The sequence below is a fragment of the Strix uralensis genome, chromosome 19 (genome assembly GCF_047716275.1).
Source record: "Strix uralensis isolate ZFMK-TIS-50842 chromosome 19, bStrUra1, whole genome shotgun sequence".
Taxonomy (NCBI): Eukaryota; Metazoa; Chordata; class Aves; order Strigiformes; family Strigidae; genus Strix; species Strix uralensis.
The window spans coordinates 15,866,514-15,880,165 of record NC_133990.1 but is presented as its reverse complement, the minus strand read 5'-3'; the positions used below and the strand labels follow the sequence as shown (position 1 = coordinate 15,880,165).

Genomic DNA, 13,652 nt, shown 5'->3' with positions numbered 1-13,652 from the left:
TTCCTAACTCAATTCTAACCCGAACGCATCTGAGAGGTTCCTTTTTCAGTCCTCTTACTAGGGTGTGCTACAAAAGACAGAGAAGATTATCGAGGCCCTTTTCACTCTGAAATGTGCTTTCTTGAACATTTCTGCAGCTTCTCTGGACTCGTCAAGAGGAGATCCAAGTTAATTGCTAGCATAGAAGCAATCTGATGCCTCTTTAATTACAGCTATCTAGCTGTATCCACCATATGGATCAACATTTCAGTGTTAAAATCCACAGCTATTAATATGGACAGATCTTAAATGGTAAAATTTGCAACTTTCCCCTTTCAGGTAAACCCCGTATCAAGAAAGAAACCCAAACATTTCTCAAATTCAGCTCAGCAAGAGGATATAGTTTTCCCCAGATCAACAGGCAATTTTAGTGAGTGCTGACGCTTTTGTTCCGACGGTAAGTGCTTGCAAGCACGATTGTTCCACACCGCCTCGGGTAACATGAACCCTTGAAACCGAGCAGCTTGTTTTGCACAGGTTCCAGAGATTCTGAAAGCAACGTTTTTCTCCTTGGGTGAGACTGTTCAGAGCCTGCAGCGGGTGTCTCTGACCCAGCCCTGAAATCCATCAGGATTTTTGCTTGGTCAGGTGGGGATTGCTGCCGTGGTCTGGGCCCAAGCTCCAAACAAAGCAAACGACTCGCAAACAGCAGCAGGTTTCAGGCTGCTCCCCTTCCCCCTCGCAGGGGGAAAGGAAATCTCGCTGACTAAAGGAATGGCCCTTCAGGCACAGAACACAAAGTAATTTCTCTTACCAAGCAGAGAAATCCTAATCTGAGGGTTCCAGGAGGGCAGGAAATGGAGAACTGCTCACTCTTAAACAGCAAACTTTAAACGTCGAGCAGTTGCATCAGACCAAAGAACAAGCTACAACCAACTCCAAACCCGACAACTCCAACACTCAGTGTGTTCTCCCCATCCCAGGGTGGAAATCTTTCCCAGGAGACCCCGGAGGCTCCCACATCGCCTTCAGCTCTCGCCTTAATTCCTTCCTTGCTCTCTCCGAAACCACACTGGAAAGCCAGCGGCACACAAAGCACATTCAAATGATATTCAAAGCGCAAGTCAAGCAGCTGAGCTTCGGCTGGATCCCGCCTGGAGAGGCCAGGCCCTTGCAGCAGGCTTTGACTACCAAACAGCCTTCCTGTGTCACTGTCAGCCTCTGCTTCCCCAGCTGCCATTTCTCTGGGAGAACACTAAAAATGTGTCCTCCCCCAGGAAAGCTCCCACCCCCAGAAACTCCAACTGAAAAGTGGAGGTTTTGTCTTTAATTTCGTTATTTTCCCTCTGGAACAGCAATGAGAAAACTGGCTTTGGCCACACCAATAAAACCGCCATTTTCCACGAGGCACACCCCGATCCACGTTTGCCCGGCGAGGCGAAGCCCGTGACTCCCACGAGAGCGAGCGGTGGCGCGGGCTGGGCCGTGGAAGCCCTGCCTCGTCCCGCGGGCGAGCGGGGAAGGCGCAGAGAGGCTCGGGGGTACCTTCTTGAGGAACGTCGCCACCGTTTCTCGCTTCGTGGCCGTGATGCGCTTCACTCCTTCTGGCGACTGCACGCGGATTATCTGCGGGGTTAAGAGGAGAGCCCGGGTTAGGGACGGGGGGACAGAGCTCACCCCGCGCTCGCAGCCTGCTGAAGCCACGCTGAAGTCTCACACGCAGGACACGGACCATCCCCACCGCTCCTCCCTCCTGCTCTTCGAAAGGACACACAAATGCACAAGGAAGTGATTTGCTCTGGGTACGTGTTTGCATGCTGCAGGCTGAATTACCCCAACGCCTGAGGCACGGCAAGAAGCTGGCACCAAACAAAACGCTAACGCTGCTTTTTTTTTTTTTGTCAAAGCTGCGTCCTCAGATGCAGAATTAAACTTTCAGAAGGAGGGTGAATCAGAGCTTCCCGGGGAGCGATTTATTCGGTGCCTACACACAAACACTGGCCTGACTGGTGCTAATGGGCACCTGCGCGGCCGTTGTGCTTCAACCCACGTCACTGACGTGCAGCTTCCACCGCTGATGAAAAGATGAGAAGAGCCCCAGGGCTCACGCTGTGAAACACCAAACAGCAGTTTTGCTGCAACCTGAAGTCAGAGATGGGAAAAACTGGCTGGGTTTTTGGGCAAAAGGCCAGGGACGATTCTTCACATACTGGCAGGGATGTGGCAAACATAAACACCGGCGTCCTCGAGCTGCCGAGGGCCAGAGAAGTGACTCAAGTGGCTCTAAAGGGCACGTTCACCTGCTGGCATGTCACACAGAGCCGCGGTCGGGATGGCAGGAGGGTGCTGGAAGGAGGGACACGGGGGGACACGGGGGGGGCAGCGGAGGCTGCCGGTGTCCCGGCATTACCTCGCAGGATCCCTTTACACTCCCCCAACTTTCAGCACGGGATCAAGCCCGGCCTAACGGCAGCGGGAGCCTTTCGCAGTACCGACGAGCCCCTTCTCTGGCGATGCCGGTCGGGATCGGGCACCTTCCCCCGAGACCTCCCCCGCCCGGGGCTGAGCGGGACCCCCGGGGTCCCGGTCCCAAACCCCACCCACCCCCCAGGGGAGCATTTCCCTGGGGTAAAAGCACGGGGGATCCGTCCACGGCTCCGCTCCGGGGAGGGGGGCGCTGCCCGGCTCGGACACCGCCGCCCCCGGGGGTGCTGCCCCGTCCCCAGAGCCCGGTGCGGTCCCGCCGGGCGGGGTGAGCTCAGCCCGGCCCCGCCGCCCCACAGGAATCTGCTGCCTCATCGCCCCTCCCCCCGGCCGCCGCCGCCTCCCGGCCCCACTCACGATCGTCTCCGCCATGGCGCTGCCCACCGGGGCCCGGGGCTCGCCGCGGCGCTCAGCTCCCGGCCGGGGCCCGCTGCGGCCCGTTCCGCTCCGCGACGCCTCGCCCGGCCCGGCCCTGCTGCGGCCCACCCGCCTCCCGGGCCCGGCCCGCCGCCTGCGCGCCCGCCGCCCGGGCCCCGCGCCCCGGCACCCGCGTTCCGCCGCACAACGGTTCCTAGGCGGGGCCGGGCGGGGCGGGGCGGGGCGGGGCGCCCGCGACAACCGTCCCCCGCGCTGCCTCGGTGCAACCGCCATAACTGTCCCCTGCGCTGCCTCGGTGCCACCGCCGCAGCCGCCCCCTCCCACCCCCTCAACCTTTGTTTTTTCGTTCTGCCCACAGCCTCCCCCCCCCCCAGCGTGTCCCCCGCTGCGGGGCTCAGCCCGGGCGTGGGGTCCCCCCGGTGCCCCCCCCTTCCCCTGCACAAGGTGGGGGGGCTCCCATCGGCCGGGCAGGGGGATGTGTCCCCCCCACTCACCCCAAAACCCCCACGCGTCCTGCTGTGCCCTTGCTACCGGCCCCGCTAACGGGGCGACGGACACGGGTGCTGCAGCGGGGGCTGGGCTGGACCGGGCCCAGCTGTGGGGCCGGGAGCCTATTTAAGCGCCGGCCACAACCCCTCACATGATGGGAGTGTGACTGCCTGGGCCTGGGCTGTGAGCAGGATGGCGCTGAGCAGAGCGCGGCTCTCCTGGCCCCGTGGGGCGGCCGGCGGCGGGGAGAGCACCCAGCTGCTGCCCCAGGTAACGCCGGGGCTCTGCAGAACCCCCCTCCCCACCCCATCCCCTCCCTCGGGACCCTCAGCCCACACCAGTGTCCCCCAAGTGCTGAGTCCCAGGGTGCTGGCTCTGTGCTGGAGCCCCCAGCACCCACATCCCCCATAGAGATGAGTCTGGGGGTCTCTGGGAGAGCACCCACGTCTACTCTGACCCCGGGGGTCTCTGTGACGGACAGGGTGGGGGATGGATGTGGGGCTCCCTGCGCAGGGGCCTCTTGCAAAAGTGGGTGCGTGGTGGCTCCAGGAGCCTGTGACAGCCTCTGCCTGCGGGACAAGGGGGTACGTGGGTTGAGGGGGGTATTTCTGGGGGTCTGCTGGGGCTGCCCCACCGGCTGCGAGCGGCTCATCTGTCCATGCAGGAGTCCAGGCTGGTGGAGCTGCCCTACCCTTCCTCCGATGATGATGATGATGATGGCTCACTGGCTGCGGACATGGACTTTCCCATGGCCGAGCAAGACCCCGGGGCACAGCGCCCCGTCCCCCGCAAGCCGGGGACCTTCAGCCAGTGTGTGCGGTACCTAGCCTTCCTCTGGAACCTCCTCTTCCTCCTGCTGGGCTTGCTGGCCCTGGCTGTGGGGGTGTGGGGAATGCTGGCCAAGGGCTTGCTGCGGGGGGAGCGCCTGGCCCCGCTGGGCTCCGACCCCATGCTGCTCTTCGTGCTGGTGGGACTGGGGGCCAGTGCCGTCTCCCTGGCCGGTTGCCTGGGCGCCCTCCGTGCCAGCCCCTGCCTGCTGCGTTTCTTCGTGGGGGCCGTGCTCGCCTTCGCGGGGCTGGAGGTGCTGGGGGGGCTGCTGCTGTTGGCGGCCCAGCACCGGCTGCGGGACGCTCTGCGGGACGCCCTGCTCCTCTGCCTCCTGCGCTACCAGGAGGAGCCTGACCTGCGGTTTTTGGTGGACGAGATGCAGCGGAGCCTACGCTGCTGCGGCCTCGGCTCTTACCGCGACTGGGAGACCAACCTGTGAGTCGGGGTGCTGGGGTGGGGAGGGGGGTGCCTGTCCCCGCACCGGGAACCACCCGGCAGCTCTCCTCGTCCATCCCTGCAGGTACTTCAACTGCAGCGCCCCGGGAGCGCAGGCGTGCAGCGTCCCCGCCTCTTGCTGCCTGGACCCCTGGCAGAACGGCACCGTCGCCAACGCTCAGTGTGCTTTTGGGGTCCTGCGCCTGGGGGACGTGGCGGCCGGTGCCATCGTGCACTTGGGGGGCTGCGTGGCGCAGCTCAGCGCCTGGCTCCGCGGCCAGGCGGGCGGCATCGCGGCCGCCGCGGCCGTGCTGGTGCTGGTTGAGGCCATCGGTGTGGTCATGGCGCTGAAGATGCTCAGAGACATCGCACCCATCGGGGTGCAGGGTTGAGGGTGTGCTGACTGTCACCCGTGAGGTTGGGGACATGCCGGGGACGGCGCTGATCCAGCCCAAAATAAACCTTGTCAGAAGCCTGAACCCCAGCCGCATTCTGTCCGTCCCACCCCGCGCCTCAGAGACACCTTCCGTCCGCATCCCTGCCAACCCCAGAGCACGACACCAGGCTCCCGCGCTCGTTCTGGGTTTTAATGAGCATTTCTCCAGGCTGAGCCCCGCCGCGCGGCCGGGGCGGCTTCTACCTACGCAGCACTACGGGGTGGGCGAGCGGCGATGGTTGCAGCCCGCTTAGATGATGCCGTACTGAGCCAGCTCGTGCAGCTCCAGGTGGCTGAAGGCTTCCCAGGGGCAGATGACGGTGATATCTGGGGAGAGGAGAGAGGCTGCATCAGCGCGATGCCCCCCCCCAGCCTGGCCACAGGCGGCGTGCCCACAGCGAGCCCCGCTCCCCACCCGTGGCCAAGTGGGGACAGGACCAACCCCCCCTACCCCCGTACCTGTTCCCAGCCCTTCCATGCCCGGGATGTCATCACCAAACCTGCAAAGAGAGACTGTGTCTGTTCTGACCCCCGGCCAGCCCCCCCACCCCCCACCCCAGCTGGGCATGTACAGCTGCGTCCCCCCACCCTTGGGGCTCTGCCCCACTCACCCCTGCACCCCCTTTTTGGGCGGCTTGCTTTTGAACTGCCTCGTCTGCCTCTGCTTGAATTTGGGTGGTCCTTTCCGGGGGGTGGCAGGTCCCCCGGAAACCCTCGTGGCTGATTTGATCTCTGGCTTGGGGAGCTCCAGGCTCATGGCTGTGCCGGGGCCGGCAGCCTGCCCCGGGTCGCGGTTGTCCCTGCGGGTCCGGCGCTGGCACGGAACGTCTCCTCACACCTGATGGAGGGGAGATGTGGGGACGCCGAGGAGCAGGGTGGGGGTACCAGCTTCTCCTACCACCCACAGACACCCCGTGCCCCCGCTCCCACCCTCTCCTGCCCCGGGGCCCCTCGGATGTCACTGATCGGCTTTCCAAGCTGCTCCGGAGAAGAGCCCCCTCCCTGCGATCTTGACTTAGCCCAGCTCAGAGCCCGCTAATCCCCTTACCCCAAAGGCAGGGAAGGGCGTCCCTGGGGGCAGCAGAGCTGCTGCCAACCCTCGGGGCTTCTCCTCCAGCCCTTGCCCCCCGTCCCAGCGTGGATGTGACACTCAGGGACCCCCCACCACGGCTCGCCCCGGGGTCTGTGCTGAGCCGTGGGTGCCACACTGGGTTGGTATCGGTGTGGCCGCAGGCGTGGGACCAAGGTGTCCCTCAGGGCTTGTTTGCAGCGGGGTGGGTTTTGGGGGTGGTGGGCACCCCCCGGGCTGCCGACCCCTCGCGACCCACGCCAGGGGAGCGGAGGGTGACAGCCGAGGTGGACATCACAGGGCTGCCCGTGGGCTCCGTCCCGCTGCCGTTGTGCCTCCTCCGGGCACGGCAGCCACGCCACGGGCTGGGTGCGGGAGTTTTTCGGCACAAGAGATGGCTCCGGCACCGGTGTGAGAGGGTTTGGCCCCGCTGTGGAGCCCAGCGGCTGAACGCAGGCCCTGGGCGAGAAGGGACCTGGCCCGGGGAGCTGCCAGAGACACCGGTCCGGTTGCAGGAGGCGAGAGCAGGCTCCTGCCTGGAACAAAGCAACACCCTGCCCCGGGAGCCCCGGTGCCACCGGGACCGGGTCCCATCCCGCGCACGGAGCAGAGCCCCCGACTTACGCAGCCGCCGCGGTCCCCGAGGCCAGCGCTGCTCCACAGGAGACCCTCCGTCCTGCTCCTGCACGTCCTATAGACGCTCTGAGTGGCTTTTAGGGTAGGGCAGATTTATCCTGCTCTGGAGTAATAGGATTATTTATGTCCCTTCTTTTCAAAGGGGTAATCTGATGCCCTTCCCCACAGCTCCGCCCCGGTGGGATGGGGAGGGGGTGTCTGGATTAGTGCTGCTGGGACTGATGGTGTCAGGACAGGGATCCTGTGCTTCCTCTCCCCACGTCACCAAGGCACCTCTCCCAGGGGACCCCCCCACTCCTTGAGATGTCACCCCAGTGCCCCTCGATCCCAGGGGGAGGGATGGGACCCCCAGTCCTGCCCAGGACCGTGGACTGGCGCTCCATGAGGACCTGCAAACTGGGAACCCAACACCCTCTGTGGCTTGACCCCACGAGGGCAAGGCAGTAGCGCAGGCAGCCGCAGGCAGGCTGTGCTGGGAAATATGGGCAGCAGAACCTGCCCTCTGCTTGGTGCCGAGCATGGTCTGGCCCCAAAAGCGAGGGCTGTGGGTGCTGCTGCCAGGGCTCCTGCCTGCGGGCGCTGCCAGACTCCACGCTGGCCTGGGTGAAGGTCTGTCATCCCCGTCGGTGCCACTGCGGGTGGCTTCACCCAGGGGACAGTCCGAGCCCTGCCTGGGTGTGGGCACTGCAGGCCAAAATCTGGCAGAAAAGGGGGTGGGCAGCCCCTGCCCGCCCTGCCCAACAGCCCCCCTCTCCCTGGGACGGTATCACTCCAAAGCTTCCCTTAATCCCAGCACTAAAGCAATTACAAAAAGGAGTAATCTCAGTACACTTTAATTGAACTTCAGCCCCTGCCACTAATTGCAATTAGTTGAACTCCAACAAATAGGATTACAGGGATCCGCGAGTGTTTTCTACAAAGCCGGCAGAACCAGCTACTTCTCCAACAAAGAGCAGGGCCCTGGTGTAAATTGCTGCTTCCAGCTTGGGTTTCGTTAGCGAGCGCTGCTCAAGGGCTTCGTGGCTCCTTGGGGAGGAGGATGGGGGGGTCTGGGGGGGTCCCGATGGCCAGGAGTCTGCGAGCCCCCCAGCCCAGCCAGGCAGGATGGATCAAATTTATGGGGTTTTAAGATGGAGGCAAAGGCAATCGAGGAAGAAAAGGCGCCGTGACCTTGGTGCCGGAGCTGGGGATGGTGCCCTTGCCGGGACGCTGCCGGGCCCCATGTGCTCGCGGGCGCACGCTGCCCGCACCTCCTGCCCAGGGAAGGGGCCGGCAGCCCCGGGTGCCCCCCCGCAAGCCCTTCAGACAGAGAAGCCCCTAAGAGGCTTATGACACCGGCAGGGAGGGGGGTCCGGGATGGTGCCCCAGCCCCCCCCCAATCACCAGGTCACAGCCAAGCCACAGAAGGTGCTTAAAATCCAAGCTGGGGAACGCAAGGACGAGGCAAGAGCAGTGGCGCAGGGAAGGCTGGGGGGGGGGGGGGGGGATATGCACCAGCATGCCCTTGGCAGGGATTTTCTGTCCAGGGGGGAGTGCAGCGTCCGTCTGTCAGGAAATCCGGGGCTCAGGACGTGCGTGAGCCGGTGCCGCTCCCCAAGGGCAGGTTCCCCCATGGACGAGAGGCGAGACAGGACCTGGGCACTGCCTGTATTGAAACTCATCCGCGATCCCGTGCTCGACGCTGTGCAGGTCCCCGGGGTGGGGGGGCTCAGTCCGTCCCCCCCCTTAGAGCTCAACACACACAAATAAATACTTTAAATAAGCTGAGTCTGGATCCCACCCCCCAGCCTGCAGCAGAGGCTCCCGGGGGGGGATCACTTGCCAGTTTTTGGTGGTCAGGGGAAGATCAGTCCTTCTTCATGCGCAGCCTGATCTCCATCTTGAGGATCATTTTAACATTCTCGTCCTCCACGTGCTCCTCCACGGCCGCCAAGGCCCGTTCGCCGCCATCCCGGTACCGCTCCAGCAGCTCCTCCACGTACCCGACCCAGACGCAGTTGGGACAGCCGGTCCCGCAGCAGTGGGTGGGTGGGGGGGGGAGCGGGGGGGCAGCAGGAGGGAGCCCCCCCTCACCCTTGGGCGTATCCGTCCCACCGTTGCTCCCCAAGGTGTCCGAAGTGCCGCTGGCCTTTGCTGAGGTGTCTGAAAGTTCCCGGAGGCTGGAGATGTTGGCGGGGAGGGGGTGCAGGGCCCCTTCTCTGAGCACCCCCCCGCGGCTGCCGGTGCCATCTGGGGGCTCCTGAGAACCACAACCCGGTGCTGATGCCAGCCTGGGGGGAAACACGGGAGCAGCCCTGCCCCCCCGGCCAGAGAACCCCCACCCTGCTCCCAGTGTACCCCCCCATCCCACCACCATCACCCTCCCAGCAGCTCACACATCCCAGCAGCACCCTCCTACCCCCCATCCCCCTCTGCCCCCCCAATCTCCCCCTACCCCACCCCCCCTTACCCCCCACTCTGTCACATCTCATCCCCAGCCCCCCATCTCATCCCTAACACCCTCCTTGTCCCTCCCAGCTCCCCACCCCATCCCTCCTTACCCCCCCCACCCCATCCCCATCCCCCCCTTGTCCCCCCATCCCTCCTTACACCCCCCCAGCCCCACCCCAGCCCCCCGTACCCCACTACTCCCTCACATCTCACCCCCAGCACTCCGTATCCCCCCAGTCTCCCCCTCTTGACTCCCTTCTCCCGTGGGACCCCCCCTAAATACACCTGCCCCCCTGCTCACCCCCCGGCGCGCCCCCGCCAGGCCGCGCGCTCCCCGCAGCAACATCCGGTCGCAGCGCGCTGGCCCCGCCTCCACCCGAGAGGCAGCTCTTCCGGCCAATCGCAGCTCGGCGCGGCCTGCTGATGAGGGTGTGGCGGCAGCGTGGAGCCAATAGGAAACAGGGGGCGTGGCCGGCGGGGGAAGGCGGAAGTGGCGGCAACGTGGGGAGCGGCGGAGCCATGGGCCGGGGGCCGGGACCGGGCCGGGGCCGGGGACAGGGACAGGGACAGGGACAGGGACAGGGACAGGGACAGAGATCGGGACAGCGACCGGCACCGGGACAGAGATCGGGGCAGCGACCGGCACCGGGGCGGGGACCGGCCGCCCCGCGCCGCGGCAGGTCAGTGCCCGCGGGATCCCGGTCGCGATCGGGCCTGGCTGGCTGCCGGTTTGGGGCCTGGGCCCACGCGGGGGTCTCGGGGCGCGGGTGGGCTCTGGCGGGGTCCCCGTTTCTGGGAGCTGGATCCCGATATCCCCCTGTGTACAGATCCCGGTGTCCCACCGGGGCCGCTGGTGCCTCTCCAGGCCCAGGGGCTCCGGTATCCCGCTGCCGCCGTGCCCGGGTCCCCGGTGCTCAGGCCAGGCCTCACACCACGTTCGTTCTCTCCCAGGAAGGAGCGGAAGGTGGACAACATGAAGCCCAAACACCCCGACGAGCAGGAGATCCCCTTCCGCCTGCGGGAGCTCATCAGGAGCCGGGAGGCCATGAAGCGCCCCAACCCCGGGAAGAAACGGGCGGCAGGTGGGACACGGAGCTGGCCTGAGCCGGGGTGCCCAGGGCCTGGCTGAGGAGCCCACGGCCAGATCCTGCATTGGGGCATCCTGCTCCCCCCCAGTGATGTCCTTGCCCAGCCCTGCCAGCGGGAGGGACCCCCAGATTGTCACTGCTGCAGTAATGTCACCCGTCTCTCCTAGAGAAGAAGCAGCAGCCCAAGTCCCAGGGCCCCAAGGCCCAAGGAGACATCCCCGTGCCCAAGTTCAAGAGGGGGAAGGGGGAATCGGAGCGTTCCTACGTCTGCCGCATGGAGCAGGAGGTGCAGCGCCTGCTCTTCCTCACCAAGAACCAGCTGCAGCGGGAGCCTGAGAAGCAGGCACCAGAGAAATCCAAGAGGAAGAAAGAGTGAGAGCAAAGCCACCGCGGCTGCGGGGCCGGGCTGGGTCAACCCGGGCGTGTGCTCCCACCCGGCTCTGGGCACGTGGTGGGTGCGTTGCCGGTGCTGCAGCGTAGATCCGGCACCCGGCCACGACTTGGGGTGCAGGTGGAGGGCTGTGGGCTTCATCGCCGCCGGGCTGAATCTATGGGACCAGAGCCACAGACCTGCTTCACTCTCCTGCAGGGCTGGAGCTGGGGGGAGAGCTGGGGGGCTCCAGGTATTGGAGGGATCCCATGGGGTTGGGACTTGCTTGTTGCTCCTGTTATGAGCCCTGCCCATAACACAGCTCTTCAGGTTTCAGAATAAGAAGCTGGAAAAAGCTCGGAAGAAGAAGGAGGAGAAGAAAGAGGCCATGCTGGAGAAGAGCCTGTTCCAAGGTGAGTCTGGCACAGGGGGGTGGCTGGAGCAACCCCCTGCCCCAGCAGCATGTGGAGATTTGGGGGTGAGCTGGGATGGGGTGTCTCGGGGGAGCTCCTGCCTGACACTGGTGCCTGCTTCTCTCTCCTAGACACGGTGGCGTTCGGTGAAGTGGTTACGCAGCCACCCACCATCACCTCACGGCCCAGGGGCCGGGGCCCTGCAGAGCAGGTGAGTTGTGGGGGGCAATGCCTCCCGCCCCTCAGCCGTGCCCTTGGGTAGAATCCCAGAATCATCTGGGTTAGAAAAGATCTTGAAGATCCTCCAGTCCAACCATGAACCTCACCCTGACCGTTCCCAACTCCACCAGATCCCTCAGCGCTGGGTCAACCCGACTCTTCAACCCCTCCAGGGATGGGGACTCCCCCCCTGCCCTGGGCAGCCCGTTCCAACGCCCAACAACCCCTTCTGCAAAGAAATCCTTCCTAAGAGCCAGTCTGACCCTGCCCTGGCGCAGCTTGAGGCCATTCCCTCTGGTCCTGGTGCTGGTTCCTTGGCTCAAGAGACTCATCCCCCCTCTCTGCACCCTCCTGTCAGGGAGTTGTAGAGGGCCAGGAGGTCTCCCCTCAGCCTCCTCTTCTCCAGACTAAACCCCCCCAGTTCCCTCAGCCGCTCCCCATCAGACCTGTGCTCCAGACCCTGCACCAGCTCCGTTGCCCTTCTCTGGACACACTCGAGTCATTCAATGGCCTTTTTGGAGTGAGGGGCCCAAAACTGAACCCACTCATCGAGGGGCGGCCTCACCAGTGCTGAGCCCAGGGGTGAGATCCCTTCCCTGTCCCTGCTGGCCACGCTAGTGCTGATACAAGCCAGGATGCCATTGGCCTTCTTGGCCACCTGGGCACACTGCTGGCTCATTATCAATCCCCCCCAGGTCCCTCTCTGACTGGCAGCTCTCCAGCCACTCCTCCCCAGGCCTGGAGCGCTGCTGGGGGTTGTTGTGGCCCAAGTGTAGAATCTGGCATTTGGCCTTGTTGAAACTCCCCCAGTTGGCCTCAGCCCATCGCTCCAGCCTGGCCAGATCTCTCTGTGGAGCCTCCCTACCCTTGAGCAACTGGGTGTTGTCTGCAGACTCACTGAGGGGGCACTCGATCCCCTCATACGCACAGGTCTGGGCTGGACCCGGGTCGTTTCACCTCCCTTGGGCTCGAAACGGAGCCTGGAAGGGCAGCGGTGGCCTCAGCCTCAGAGCCATGTCCTGTTTTTTCATCCTCCCTGACCTGTCCCGTCTCTGCCTGCAGGCTGGACGGAAGCAGCTGCTCCTGACGTCCCGCCTAGGCCGGAGCCAGGCGTCCCCCGTGTCCCCGGCAGCGCCGGTGTCGATGGCTCGTCGACGCATCGTGGAGGAGGAGCGGGCGCGCGTCATCCAGGCCTACAGGGACATCCAGAGGCGCAAACAGCAGCAGCGTGAGGCGGCGCAGGGCAGTGCCCAGCCTGGACGCAGGGTCCCGCCACGCTGAGCCCAGCCTGGGCAAGCTGGGCCTCCCTGGTCCCACCGAGGCTGCGCAGGCAGCGTGCAGGCAGCACGGGACCCTGGGACTCGAGAGGGACAGTTGTCTTGACGCTGCTTTGCCATTGCTGAGCCCCTCCTCAGCTCGGGGCACCCCTCAGCTGGGACCCCCGCGGTGCCACGGACCTATTTGTAGTAAAAATGCCGTTGAGCGCTGATGGCGTGAGCACGTCGGGGCCTCCCCGGTGTCCTTCCTGCGCAGTGGCCGTGCCGGCAGATGGCAGTCCCGGTCCGCAGCACGTTGTCACCGTCCCTCGCTGGGTCTGTTTGGGGGGGGGCAGGACCCTCGGGGGAGACCCCGGCGCCTGGCTGTGACCCCACTTAGAGGAAAGTTGCGCCCCAGGGACGTGGAGCGTCCCACAGGAACTCACCTGCTTGGTGTCACTTTGTCGTTGACACTCGGGGACGTTGTGTGAGCCCTTAGTCCCCTGCCCTCAGCGTCACCCCCCAGCCCACGGCCCTGCCAGATCTCCCAGGGTGCGGTGCCCGCGGTGCCCTCGCTGCCACAGCCCCCCACACCGACACTGGGCTGAACCACGTGATCCAGACCTGGCACACCCCCTCCTTCCTGGGCCAGCAGCCCCCCAGCAGCCAGAGGAGGGATCTGGGGGGCTACCATCGGCCTAGCCCAGCCTGTGTTTGCCCATGGGGCTGCTGCGGTGGCTTCACCTGCGCAGGACAAAGGCAGGGCTGTTCGGCGGCACAAAGCGTTGCCTGTTGGAGCGGGGCTGGCCCCGGCGCTGCCGGCAGCCGGTGGGATTTTGGGCTTCCGGAGGGGCTGGGGCCACGCGTGGGGAGCGGAGCCAGCGGCAGCTCCGGTGTCCCCTGCCAGAGCTGACTGGGGACAGAGGTTTTTACTCCTTTTTTTTCGGGTGACTCTGCTGTCCCTGCGGCTGTCACCTCCTTCCTTGCACGCCGGGAAGGCCGTGGCTGGCGCCAGGTTTGCAGGTGGACGCGCTTTTGGGGGTGGGGGGCACACGGTGGGGGCCCCACCGTGCCGTGCCAGCAGCAGGGAGGAGGGCACTGCCGCGGTGACGCCAGCCCTGGGGACTTTGAGTGCCTGGTGC

At 64.9% G+C, this 13,652-nt stretch overlaps 5 protein-coding genes across 5 annotated transcripts in view; 2 read left to right on the top strand and 3 right to left on the bottom strand.

Moving 5' to 3' along the window:
* NPLOC4 (NPL4 homolog, ubiquitin recognition factor) overlaps positions 1-2,982 on the bottom strand; it is a 28,827-nt gene extending 25,845 nt beyond the window's left edge. The window contains exons 1-2 of the mRNA XM_074889634.1: positions 2,821-2,982; positions 1,525-1,605 (exon numbers count right to left, since the gene is read on the bottom strand). Of these exons, the coding sequence (XP_074745735.1) occupies positions 1,525-1,605; positions 2,821-2,835 (96 nt within the window). The 5' untranslated portion in view covers positions 2,836-2,982. The remainder of the gene's footprint in view (positions 1-1,524; positions 1,606-2,820) is intronic.
* A 540-nt stretch (positions 2,983-3,522) lies between these two features.
* On the top strand, positions 3,523-4,990 carry TSPAN10 (tetraspanin 10). Its single transcript, XM_074889583.1, has 3 exons — positions 3,523-3,600; positions 3,995-4,593; positions 4,679-4,990. Exons 1-3 carry the CDS (start codon positions 3,523-3,525, stop codon positions 4,983-4,985), a joined length of 984 nt encoding a protein of 327 aa, XP_074745684.1. The 3' UTR covers positions 4,986-4,990.
* A 169-nt stretch (positions 4,991-5,159) lies between these two features.
* Positions 5,160-6,929, bottom strand: PDE6G (phosphodiesterase 6G). The gene is made up of 4 exons (XM_074889454.1): positions 6,723-6,929; positions 5,641-5,867; positions 5,489-5,529; positions 5,160-5,356 (listed from the first exon to the last, which is right to left on the bottom strand). Exons 2-4 carry the CDS (start codon positions 5,784-5,786, stop codon positions 5,280-5,282), a joined length of 264 nt encoding a protein of 87 aa, XP_074745555.1. The 5' UTR covers positions 5,787-5,867; positions 6,723-6,929; the 3' UTR covers positions 5,160-5,279.
* Positions 6,930-7,551: 622 nt separating this feature from the next.
* Positions 7,552-9,529, bottom strand: OXLD1 (oxidoreductase like domain containing 1). The gene is made up of 2 exons (XM_074888943.1): positions 9,466-9,529; positions 7,552-8,973 (listed from the first exon to the last, which is right to left on the bottom strand). Exons 1-2 carry the CDS (start codon positions 9,508-9,510, stop codon positions 8,581-8,583), a joined length of 438 nt encoding a protein of 145 aa, XP_074745044.1. The 5' UTR covers positions 9,511-9,529; the 3' UTR covers positions 7,552-8,580.
* Positions 9,530-9,654: 125 nt separating this feature from the next.
* CCDC137 (coiled-coil domain containing 137) lies at positions 9,655-12,754 on the top strand. The gene is made up of 6 exons (XM_074889000.1): positions 9,655-9,844; positions 10,116-10,246; positions 10,420-10,624; positions 10,953-11,035; positions 11,167-11,246; positions 12,317-12,754. Exons 1-6 carry the CDS (start codon positions 9,684-9,686, stop codon positions 12,533-12,535), a joined length of 879 nt encoding a protein of 292 aa, XP_074745101.1. The 5' UTR covers positions 9,655-9,683; the 3' UTR covers positions 12,536-12,754.
* The last annotated feature ends 898 nt before the right edge of the window (positions 12,755-13,652 follow it).